General features: G+C 43.7%; 1 protein-coding gene across 1 annotated transcript in view; it reads right to left on the bottom strand.

Moving 5' to 3' along the window:
* Positions 1–3,055: 3,055 nt before the first annotated feature.
* LOC120944405 (vomeronasal type-2 receptor 26-like) overlaps positions 3,056–12,659 on the bottom strand; it is a 32,603-nt gene continuing 22,999 nt past the window's right edge. The window contains exons 5-6 of the mRNA XM_040358463.1: positions 11,666–11,789; positions 3,056–3,986 (exon numbers count right to left, since the gene is read on the bottom strand). Of these exons, the coding sequence (XP_040214397.1) occupies positions 3,064–3,986; positions 11,666–11,789 (1,047 nt within the window). The 3' untranslated portion in view covers positions 3,056–3,063. The remainder of the gene's footprint in view (positions 3,987–11,665; positions 11,790–12,659) is intronic.

Raw genomic sequence — 12,659 nt, forward strand, 5'->3', positions numbered from 1 at the left:
CCCTTGCAATGACAATTTCACATACCGTGTTTCCCCGAAAATAAGACTGGGTCTTATAATAATTTTGGCTATAAAAAAAACACTAGGGCTTATTTTCGGGGTAGGGCTTATTTATTTACTGTATTAATACTGTATACATATACAGCGTGCAATAAGTCTCAAGTCTGTCTAGCTGACAGTCTTAAAGTGGTTGTAACCCCTAAGAAAAAGCATGAAATAAATCAATAAAATATTTTATAAAAATGTCCTATGTCCTCTGTCATCTCCTCCCCTGCCCCCCCCCCCCCTCATTGTTAATCATTATGACATTATGTAGTCTGTTTTAGTGGTATATGGTGCAGTGTTCCCACAGTTTTGTATAAAGTACCTTTTATAACAGCTCCCTTGACTTCTCTGAGGAGAGGAGGAAAGAGACGAGCCGAGAGTGTCGCTGACATCAGCCAGCTCCGTGAACTGAAGAGGGAGGGGTGGGCGACATCAGCGGGGAGGAAAGAGAAGAGCCGAGATCCCCTCTGACGTCAGCGTGCTCCATGAATTGAAGAGGGAGGGGCGGGCGACATCGGCGGGGAGGGGCGACATCAGCGGGGAGGAGGGGAGGAAAGAGAAGAGCTGAGATTCGCTCTGACGTCAGCCCGCTCCGTGAACTGAAGAGAGAGGGGCAGCAGACGTCAGCCGGGAGAAGAGGACCTCCAGCGGGTCAGCGGTGGGTGTAAATAAGCGATTTTTAATACAGCAACAAACAGACACTGCCCCAGTTTTACAAAACGGATTACATGATTTTTTATGAAATTTACTAGGGCTTATTTTCGGGGTAGGGCTTATATTGCAGCCCGCTCTGATAATCACGCTAGGTCTTACTTTCAGGGTAGGGCTTATTTTCGGGGAAACACGGTAGGAGTATGTGAATGAGTGATTTGTTGTCATTTGTTACTCTATGGGGATGCAGGGGCTGTATGAACTCAGCCTCCTAATTTGATAAATGTGCAGGTCTGGGTGAGTGGCCCCAAATGCATACTCTGTGTTTGGAACCATACATCTGCATCCACAGGCCTGTCAAATTAGGAAATCATCAACGGGTGAGTCAGAGCCGGTTCACACTGGGGCGACTCATCAGGCGACTCAGCCGCCTGACAAGTCGTGTCCGATTGTAGTTATTAGAACCGTTCTAATAGGAGCGACACAAGTCGCTCCGACTTAGAAAAAGGTTTTTGTACGACTTCGGGGGCGACTCAGGGCGACTTGCATTGACTTCTATACAGAAGTCATTTTGCAAGTAGCCTCTGAAGTCGACTTCAGGTCGCCTTGCCGAGTCGCCCCCGAAGTCGTGCCGCCCCAGTGTGAACCGGCTCTCAATGTGGAGAGATAGGAGCTGGCAATTAGCCGACAGCTGAGCGGCCAGCTCAGAGAAGGAAGGGCTGAGCCCATAGATTTCTTTGATATAGCATTACTACTGGGTACTAAGTATTACTTTCAGTGATATCCTGTGTTCAAAAATACTTATCTGAATGCCCAGTTTGGTAGCCATGATGTGTCACATCACGGTAAGTAGATACAGAAAGGAGGTTTATGGAAGGGACTTTTGGAAAGGCAAATATATATAAAAATACAAATATAATTGTATTAAATACAATCTTAAGACACTAATAAAATACATGCAACAGTAAATGCAAAATTTGCACAGGATGATTGGACTTTCTTCATTAAAGGAAAAGCTTTAGATCCCCAAAAATTGTTAATATCCCTACACGTTTCGCCTCAAGGGTCTTCGTCTGGGGGTTCTCAAGAGCAACAGATTGAACAACTGTCTAAAAATATAAACAGTGATAAATGTCATAAGCACATATAAATGTACATAAAAACATGTATATAGGAAAATATGTCAAGTAAGGCACCTTACTACATATGGCAGAGAACACAATACACAATGCATACAAGAGCACCAGGATCATTCCAAAGCCTCCACAAGTAGAACACAATTCAAAGGACATAAACCTAATGAATTATAAGGGCTCAATGAACAAATGCAGTAGAGTTGTATAAACTGGAGGTACTGTGCATCCAACATATATGTGCCCAAACGTAGCAAAAAAAGCTGAAGATACTTACAGTACTTACATTTCACATTTGTGTGCCTGTAGTCACGTGGATAATGTAACTACTAATTGCCACCATTGTGCAGCATACAGTGGGGAGATAAATCAAGAGCACATGGCCGTGGGGGAAAACCCTCACAACCTCCCTGGTAAAATTGTGATGCTTTTCCCAGATATTGTATTGATGTCCTGTGTTATTATATGAATTTAAACTCAACCCGTTGTGTAAGAGGGGCTAAGGTTCTTAAGAATGTTGAGGCAAAGAACTCAGGACCCATTCTATCCAGCGGCACCAACAGGGCTAGAGCTACTTATGTATCTTGTACCAGCCTGGCTGGTTTAGTTATTACTTATTTTACCTTTCTGTGCTCCTGGTGTACCATACAGGAAGTCCCCGACTTACGAACGACTCCTACTTACGAACGGCCTCAATCCCCTCTGCTTGTGTTCCACGATGGTCCTGAATACCCCCAAGCAGCTATCTTGCCACATTCCACACTGCATTCCTTTATGTACTGCATGGCCAGAAGAGCCCCAGAAGTGCCCGGAACATGCCACATCCCTGCACAGGCGGAAGCTGGAACATCCCACATCCCTGCACAGGCGGAAGTTACACTTACAAGCAGTGTTCCGACTTGCGAACACATTCCACTTACAAACAAACCTACAGTCCCTAATGCGTTTGTAACTCGGGGACTGCCTGAACATTGATACACAGGCTATGCCCGTGTTCATTGTAAATCACTTACAGATGTTTTTGGAGCTATTGTTTTTAATTGTATTACATTGTGCCTTATGGTATACGTATCCCCAACCCTAACACCCCAAACCGAGGAGAAAAAATAGGAGCTTTAAGCAGTGCTCTACAGAGTAAATACACCAAATCTTTTATTGCAATATACGGTACATGTGTCTAAAATGTTAATATTATTCCTATACAGTTTATTGACAGATTGAGTTTATTTTGTTTTTAATAAATAATGACCTCTTTGGTTCTGTTTCCAAGCAAACCTGTTTTTGTGTTCAGGTCAGGTCTAATAAGAATTATGTAACATTTTGGAAAAAATATACAGCCAAGAAGTCCAGAACTTGATGCCCATATGGCAAAAATCTCCACAGCCACCATGTCTTTCCCTTTAGAGCTCAGATAGGCCGGGATCATGGCAATCCAGACACTGCAGAACACCAGCATGCTGAAGGTGATGTACTTGGCCTCATTAAAACTGTCCGGTAATGTCCGGGCTAAAAAAGCTATAATGAAACTCACAGCTGCCAGAAGTCCCATATATCCCAGGACAGAGTAGAAGCCGATAACTGAACCCTCATTACACTGAATGATGATCTTTCCCTCATAAGAGTGAGTGTCTTTATCCTGGAATGGAGGAGAAATGGATAACCAAGTCATGCATATGATTACTTGAATCAGGGAACACACCAACATTATAGAAATAGGAAATCTGGCTCCCATCCATTTCCTCCAGGGACTTCCAGGTTTGGTTGATTTAAAAGCAATACACACCATGATACTTTTGGCAAGTAGAGAAGAGACAGCAACTGAGAAGATGACGCCAAAAGAGGTTACACGCAGCATGCAGGTCACATCTACTGGACGGCCGAGGAACAAGAAGACACAGAGGAAGCTCAGCATGATGGAGACCAGGAGAAGATAGCTCAGGTTCCGGTTATTAGCTTTAACAATGGGGGTGTCCCGGTAATGTATAAATATTCCCAATATTAAACCAGTCAGAAGGCAAAAAAGTATGGAAATAGATGAAAATACTGCAGAAATTAGATCATTAGTATAAGAGAGAAATTCCATAAGTTTTGGAACACACTGATCCTTGTTCTCATTTGGCCATTCTTCATCAAAACATTTCATGCAATTTTCACTGTCTACAAGTATTGAAAAAGACACATGATGGACATATTTATTAAAACATTTGGGGAACAAACACTCTATTGCAGGGGTGCCCAACCTTTTGAAGAGTGAGGGCCACTTAAGCGACTTAGTAATCGGTCGCGGGCCACAATCAGCGAAGCGGGTGAAAGACAGGCTCATGTCCACTCTGCATATGGAAAGAGGACACAGACACAGCCCACTCTACTCTATGGGCCCTCACTGCACCTTTGGATCAGTTAGAAAGCAGCCCAGTAGCCACTGCAGAACAGACATGCCCATATATACGCTGTGATTTTAATAATAAACTTACCTTTAATACGTCTTCTATTCTGGTATCAGCAGCTGTTTTGGCACCAGGCACAGGGCATCACTCTGCCTATGACAGGAGCCAGTGCTATACAGGAAGCATCAGCTTATGTGGCTCTGCTGTGCAGCCGCTTGCTTGCCCTACCGCTGGCTTCATTCACAAAACCGATGCTCTGGGATGGCAGATTGCCAAACTGTGATCTGGGCTTGCCAACCCACCATCCCAGAGCAGGAGGTCATGGGCCACATCAGAGGGCTCCACGGGCCACATGTGGCCCCTGGGCCACTGGTTGGGCACCCCTGCTCTATTGAATAGGACATGTTATAGATAGGCAACTCCAATTCAAATATTGATCAATGGTTCCAAATGAATAATTGCTACAGTAGAGCATGGATAAAAAAAGATACAAAAGAAGAAAAATGCGGCGCAAAGTTACAATATAAATAGTAAAAAATGATAAAAAATGTGTAAATTGTCCAAGTGCAAATAAAGTGTCCTTTAAATAAATAAATCCAGCAGGGGTGAGAGTGAAGAGGAGACACCAGAGGGAAATCCACCACCAAGGTAAAGATGGACTCTCACCTCATTGCTTCGACCCATAAAGAGTCACAAAGCATATCAGCATCCAAAGCTCAGTTAGGAACAGCCTCCAATCTCCAGCATAACACCAATTCGCATAGATATCCAAGGGTCACCATAAAAGAAAGACACAAGAACTAAGTGCTCTCTGTATAAACCGGCAATATTTAATAAGAAACAGTAGTGCACTTACATTTAGAATCACTCTGAGCCGAGTGCGAGCAAAGCAGCATGTACAGCAATGATCCAAACACAGCGGCGATAATCGAGGGTGACGTCCGTGCGTAACTCCTCCCCCTTCGTACGCGTTACGTCCCGTGGGCGGGACTTCCTCAGCGTCGGGTGAGAGAGAACGCCGGACGTCCATAGTAACATAGAATATATAGTAAAAACACGAGTGAGCAGCCAATCAGGAAGCTCCCGGTTGTAACCAATGAGAATGCTCAATGGCCAACAACATCCGGGGCAAAGGGCACTGCCTGTCAAATTACTCTGAGATATGGCCAATAGAATAACTAAACGGCCAATAACTTCCATTACAGAAGTCATAACTCAATTGAGATTCGACAGCCACTCGAAAGGAGTCTCAGGATGTGGCCAGGAAAGAAAAAACTAAACTGGGATCACACATCGTGGACTGGGCACAGAGTCAGTAATAGACAAAAAATAAAAAATAAAAAATAAATAAAATGGAGAGGCAGAATTAATTAATTAATACCGGACTGACACTGAATGGAAAGGAAAAAGAAAAAGGAAAAAACCAGACAGTAGTGTCCAATAGCTCTCAAAATTAATTAATTAGCTAGATATAGAAACTATATAAAATCCCCATAAAATTTAAAAACACAGTTTTATAAAAATTATACAGAGAAGCCAGCTATATATATTAAAAATATATAAAAAATTCCCATAAAATTTATAATGTATATATAAATTTATATACAAAAACGGACGTCAACCTCAATCATCGTCACTTTAACAGTAACAAATACCTATAAATTAAAGCTAACTAGAACAGAGATAAAATAATGCAGACAACACTAATATAAAATTACATTGATATAAAAATAAAATAAAACAATTTAATTAATTACCGGTTAGAAATGAAACAATTTAAATCAAACTCAACGTTGAGACCCCCAGGCGAGGCAACCTTGAGCTCAAAGATCCAATAAGATTCTCGTCTACTTAACTGGCGGATAAAGTGCCCCCCCCTCCAATGCCGAGACACTCTCTCAATACCCCAGAATTTCAAACATTTAGGATCACGGTTGTGAAAATGTCTAAAGTGTTTTGACACACTGTGTGTCTTCACACCTCGTTTAATGCAACTGATATGTTCGCCAACGCGGACATGTAGGGCACGTGAGGTACGACCTACGTATTGAAGCCCACAATCACATTGTAACATGTATATAACTCCTTCAGTGTCACAAGTAGCTCAAGGTTGCCTCGCCTGGGGGTCTCAACGTTGAGTTTGATTTAAATTGTTTCATTTCTAACCGGTAATTAATTAAATTGTTTTATTTTATTTTTATATCAATGTAATTTTATATTAGTGTTGTCTGCATTATTTTATCTCTGTTCTAGTTAGCTTTAATTTATAGGTATTTGTTACTGTTAAAGTGACGATGATTGAGGTTGACGTCCGTTTTTGTATATAAATTTATATATACATTATAAATTTTATGGGAATTTTTTATATATTTTTAATATATATAGCTGGCTTCTCTGTATAATTTTTATAAAACTGTGTTTTTAAATTTTATGGGGATTTTATATAGTCTCTATATCCAGCTAATTAATTAATTTTGAGAGCTATTGGACACTACTGTCTGGTTTTTTCCTTTTTCTTTTTCCTTTCCATTCAGTGTCAGTCCGGTATTAATTAATTAATTCTGCCTCTCCATTTTATTTATTTTTTATTTTTATTTTTTGTCTATTACTGACTCTGTGCCCAGTCCACGATGTGTGATCCCAGTTTAGTTTTTTCTTTCCTGGCCACATCCTGAGACTCCTTTCGAGTGGCTGTCGAATCTCAATTGAGTTATGACTTCTGTAATGGAAGTTATTGGCCGTTTAGTTATTCTATTGGCCATATCTCAGAGTAATTTGACAGGCAGCGCCCTTTGCCCCGGATGTTGTTGGCCATTGAGCATTCTCATTGGTTACAACCGGGAGCTTCCTGATTGGCTGCTCACTCGTGTTTTTACTATATATTCTATGTTACTATGGACGTCCGGCGTTCTCTCTCACCCGACGCTGAGGAAGTCCCGCCCACGGGACGTAACGCGTACGAAGGGGGAGGAGTTACGCACGGACGTCACCCTCGATTATCGCCGCTGTGTTTGGATCATTGCTGTACATGCTGCTTTGCTCGCACTCGGCTCAGAGTGATTCTAAATGTAAGTGCACTACTGTTTCTTATTAAATATTGCCGGTTTATACAGAGAGCACTTAGTTCTTGTGTCTTTCTTTTATGGTGACCCTTGGATATCTATGCGAATTGGTGTTATGCTGGAGATTGGAGGCTGTTCCTAACTGAGCTTTGGATGCTGATATGCTTTGTGACTCTTTATGGGTCGAAGCAATGAGGTGAGAGTCCATCTTTACCTTGGTGGTGGATTTCCCTCTGGTGTCTCCTCTTCACTCTCACCCCTGCTGGATTTATTTATTTAAAGGACACTTTATTTGCACTTGGACAATTTACACATTTTTTATCATTTTTTACTATTTATATTGTAACTTTGCTCCGCATTTTTCTTCTTTTATACTTTGGGAATTGTTTTATGAATACATTCACAGTGCTGGCTTGCATATTATTTCATTGATTATTATTATTTCCCAGCGCTGAATTTTTTCTATTTTCACTTTTAAAAAAAGATACACCCAGAACCTTGATAAATAAATGTTCTGTCTATTCAGCTCATTTGAGTTTTTTTGCTTTATTTTCTAACCATAATTATGTAGGTATCAGTAATATTACAATTATCAAGGTCTTAGGAGTGTAAGTATGTGGCAGAAGGGTTAATATGGTGTCAGGCTAGGTTCAAACTGACGTGGTGCGATTTCAATCCAGTTTCCAGTGCAATTTCAAGGGGCAGCTGTACTGTGAGTTGATGCAGTCCACATGCTGTTTTGAACTACTACTATTATTACTCCTAATAATTACTACTGCGAGCTGTCAGCAGCAAGGATCATCACTTGTTAAGGAGCCAGAACCTGCCAGCTTCCTTAAAACAATGAGTCATTCTGACGGCAGAATGTAAACAAAAGAGTCAACATCAGTGGCGTAACAACCGAGGGGGGCGCCGGTGTGTCTGCCCCGGGCGATGAGCTGAGGGGGGGTGCCGGCGCCCCCGGGCGATGAGCTGAGGGGGGGTGCCGGCGCCCCCCCCGCCCACCCACTCATTCTCCACTCACTGCCGTCACATTTCGAGGAGCGTTTGCCAGCCAGCTGCTGCTCTGACGTCGTGCCCCCAAACCACGCCCTCCAAGGATCCTCCCATGTCCACAACAGAGCTTCACAGCTAGACACCGTGGCCGTGCGTCACTTTTTTTTTTTAAGAAAAGTTCCCGCTCGCAGTCATACATAACACGAGGCAAGTGCTGAGGCGGCGGAGCCGATAGTAGGGAGGAGGAGGCTCTGATGGCAGCTGCGGCAGGCACAGGGAATCCCCACAGGTGGCTTGGTGTCTCCGGGGCTGAAGAGAGCTACAGTATATGCTGTACAATACTGTGCATAGCCTGCGAGCCCGCACCTCTCACTATACACTCTAATAAACTTCTCCGCTCTCTGGATTACACTGCTGCTGAATTGCGACGACTCTCTCATCAGGGATAATTTATTGAGGTATGTCTGCTGGCAGGACAGGTGAGGGCTAAAGGGGATCCAATCAGAGTGGATGTTTATATCCACTTAAGCCCCGGACCATATTGCTGCCTAAAGACCCAAGGGGTTTTTACAGTTCGGGACTGCGTCGCTTTAACAGACAATTGCGCGGTCGTGCGACGTGGCTCCCAAACAAAATTGGCGTCCTTTTTTCCCCACAAATAGAGATTTCTTTTGGTGGTATTTGATCACCTCTGCGGTTTTTATTTTTTGCGCTATAAACAAAAATAGAGCGACAATTTTGAAAAAAATGCAATATTTTTTACTTTTTGCTGTAATAAATATCCCCCAAAAACATATATAAACATTTTTTTTTTCCTCAGTTTAGGCCGATACGTATTCTTCTACCTATTTTTGGTAAAAAAAATCCCAATAATCGTTTATCGGTTGGTTTGCGCAAAATTTATAGCGTTTACAAAATAGGGGATAGTTTTTTTGCATTTTTATTTTTTTTATTTTTTTTACTACTAATGGCGGCGATCAGCGATTTTTTTCGTGACTGCGACATTATGGCGGACACTTCGGACAATTTTGACACATTTTTGGGACAATTGTAATTTTCACAGCAAAAAATGCATTTAAATTGCATTCTTTATTGTGAAAATGACAGTTGTAGTTTGGGAGTTAACCACAGGGGGCGCTGTAGGAGTTAGGGTTTACTTTGTGTGTGTTTACTAGTGTAGGGGGGTGTGGCTGTAGGAATGACGTCATCGATCGTGTCTTCCCTATAAAGGGAATGACGCGATCGATGCGCCGACACAGTGAAGCACGGAGAAGCCGCGTTTACACACGGCTCTCCCCGTTCTTCAGCTCCGGGGAGCGATCGCGACGGAGCGGCTATAAACAAATAGCCGCGCCGTCGTCCCGGATCGCTCCCCGAGCGGACCCGACCTCCGCATGTACCGGGGGGGGTCCCGATCGGACCCCCCACCCACGTCTAGGCAGGCACGTACAGGTACGTGATTGTGCCTGTCCGTGCCATTCTGCCGACATAAATGTACATGAGGAGGTCGGGAAGTGGTTATAAGAGGGGGAATTCTTCCCCGGGCGCCCATAACTCTGGTTACGCCACTGGTCAATATTGAAAAAGAAAAACTGCATAGGGGCCCCTAACCCATCCATACCAGGGCCCAATAAAAAAAAAAAAACATGTGTTCCCCCCAAAATCCATACCAGACTCTTATTGTTCATGCAACCCACCAGGCACCCCCTCCTGAACCATACCAGGCTGCATTGCCCTCAACATGGTGTCAAAAGCACCTTGTCCCCAAGCTGATGAGGACAAGGACCTCTTCCCCACAACCCTGGCCCGGTGGTTGATGGGATGCAGGAGGTAGCTTATTGGAATCTTGAAGCCCCTCTAAGAAGTGGGTCCCAGATCCCAGCCCCATTATGTGAATGAGTAGAGGTACATAGTGGGGGTCATTTACTAAAGGAAAATCCACTTTGCACTACAAGGGCAAACTACAAATGCAAAGTGCACTTGAAATTGCACTGAAGTGCAGTCGCTGTAGATCCGAGGGGGACCTGCAAGGAAAATAAAAAACAGCATTTTAGCTTACATATGATTGGCTAATAAAATCAGCAGAGCTTCTCCTCATTCCAGATCTACCCCTCAGATTTACAGCGACTGCACTTCCAAGTGCACTTTAAAAAAAAAAAAAATATATTTTTATTAGTTATACAAGAGACATAGAAAAAAAAAACAGCAGCCGGCCAGTATTTACTGAGCCGAACAAGGGCCAACATGGCCCTTTACACAGGTACAAACAATGACCTTCTATCTAACAGAGACATTGCCTAACTAACAATTTAACAATTTGATAGGCACTTCCGCTCAGCCAACCAGCTGCCGTTATTCAGGTAACCGGCGCCCTATGTCCGGTTATCTGAATAGACCAGGCAGCTGGCAACCAACAATAACATTCGTGCAATACAATGCATGAACATATGTTAATGGCGAGAGAGGGTGGCGCTGCAGTGCCCTCTATAGACGGCCGCCATCACTGCAGTTAAAATTTAAAAATGACATTTTAAGCCAAATAAAAATTGGGCCCGTTTTTTTTTGTTTGTGACTACAGGAGGGGGGGCGGCGCCCGGGCGTCCCTATGGACGGGCCGCCATTGAATGCACCTGCAGCTTCAGTTTCGTTTATGCATCTAGTTTCATGCTTCTGTGAAGTACAGAGACACAGAGCCAATGGAGGGCAGTGATGGTTTGTAAAATGAAAGTGATTGGTTCTGAGGGGTTTAAGACACATAGTAATCACACCTCCTTGATTAGTGCCACAGAGAGAAAGCTCCCATGACTTTTTTCATCAGGAAACAGACTGTTCAGAACAGAGAAGGATTTCAGCAACATCATAGCAAAAACGAACAATGAGGACTGAGCGAGGTGGGGTTCACCGCTCCAGGGAAATCCCAAGTGCAATTGTGGATAAGTCCAGGTGGATGTGGGTGCTGGCAATGCACTAGGCAATGGAAAGTAGCAAAGGACGGATGGACGGCCGCACACCAAAGAACTCTTGAGTTGTCTTTATTGAAGGAACATGAGCAAACACCGCAAATACACAGCAGAAATCCATGGCCATTGGCCATGAATAAGCACTAACTAAGTGTGAAACGCGTTGGCTGTTTTGATTTCTGCTGTGTATTTGCGGTGTTTGCTCATGTTCCTTCATAAAGACAACTCAAGAGTTCTTTGGTGTGAGGCCGTCCATCCGTCCTTTGCTACTTTCCATGAAAACAGGACTGCAGTAAGGTAAATTAAGCTATTTAGCTAAAAAAAAATCCTTTAGTGACCCTTTAAATTCGAACTGTCAGTACTGGCAGAGCAAGTCCAAAGAAATCACACATCATTATTTACTATCACACAGCAGCAAATATACACTCTACCAGAAATGTTGGACATCTCTCCTTCTGGACACGGGATGCACTCATAGCAACATTTATGAATTGAAGTTCCGATCTTCTTTCTGTTACCAGGCAAGCAGGGTCCTGAACATCGAGATATCGGAACCTGAAAGAAAAAATGGAAATATGATTGGCTGCTAGGCCTGATCACTATCACCAGGGAGATAGTCGTGATTCCCCACCCTCAGAAGCACTGTCTCTCTCAGGAGCGATAGCGGGTGTCCGGCAGACATTACGGCCACCGGGCACGTGCATCAGCTCCTACGTCACGCAGCAGGCCCCCTATACCCCTTAAAGCGCTACGGCGATTTGCGTAGGGTAGCCAACCTGCCACTGTTTAAAGTCGGCGGCTGGTCGGCAACAGGTTAACCGCTTACCGACTGCCTAACGCACTTATACATCGGCAGGAAAGGAAATTCCAATACTCATAATCTAAGATCTTTTTGACCCCAGATCTCATTTTTAGAGGTCCTGTTATGTTTTTTTACTATTACTATTTACAGTTACAGTTATTTACGCTGATAGGGTGAGGAGAAAAACAAGCCAATCACCGGCTTCTATGAAATGGACATCGGTCCCGAAGAGGAAGGAAGCACCTCTGTCTCCTCTGTGCTGTCAGTACCCCCTGCCAGTACCCCCTGTCAGTGCCACCTGCAAGTGCCCACAGTGCCCACCAGTGCCACCTATCAATGCCCATGAGTGACACCTACCAATGCCCACAAGTGCCACCTATCAATACCCACCAGTGATGCCAATCAGTGCCTCATCAGTGCCACCTAGCAGTGCTGCCTATCAGTGCCCATTACTGCCACCCATTAGTGCCTATTACTGCCACTCATCAATGCCCATCACTGCCACCCATCAGTGCCCATCACTGCCACCCATCTGTGCCCATCATTGCCAGCTATCAGTGCCACCTATCAATGCCACCTTTAAGTGCCACTTCTCAGTGCCCACCAGTGCCACCTATCAGTGC

The sequence above is a fragment of the Rana temporaria genome, chromosome 1 (genome assembly GCF_905171775.1).
Source record: "Rana temporaria chromosome 1, aRanTem1.1, whole genome shotgun sequence".
Classification (NCBI taxonomy): domain Eukaryota; kingdom Metazoa; phylum Chordata; class Amphibia; order Anura; family Ranidae; genus Rana; species Rana temporaria.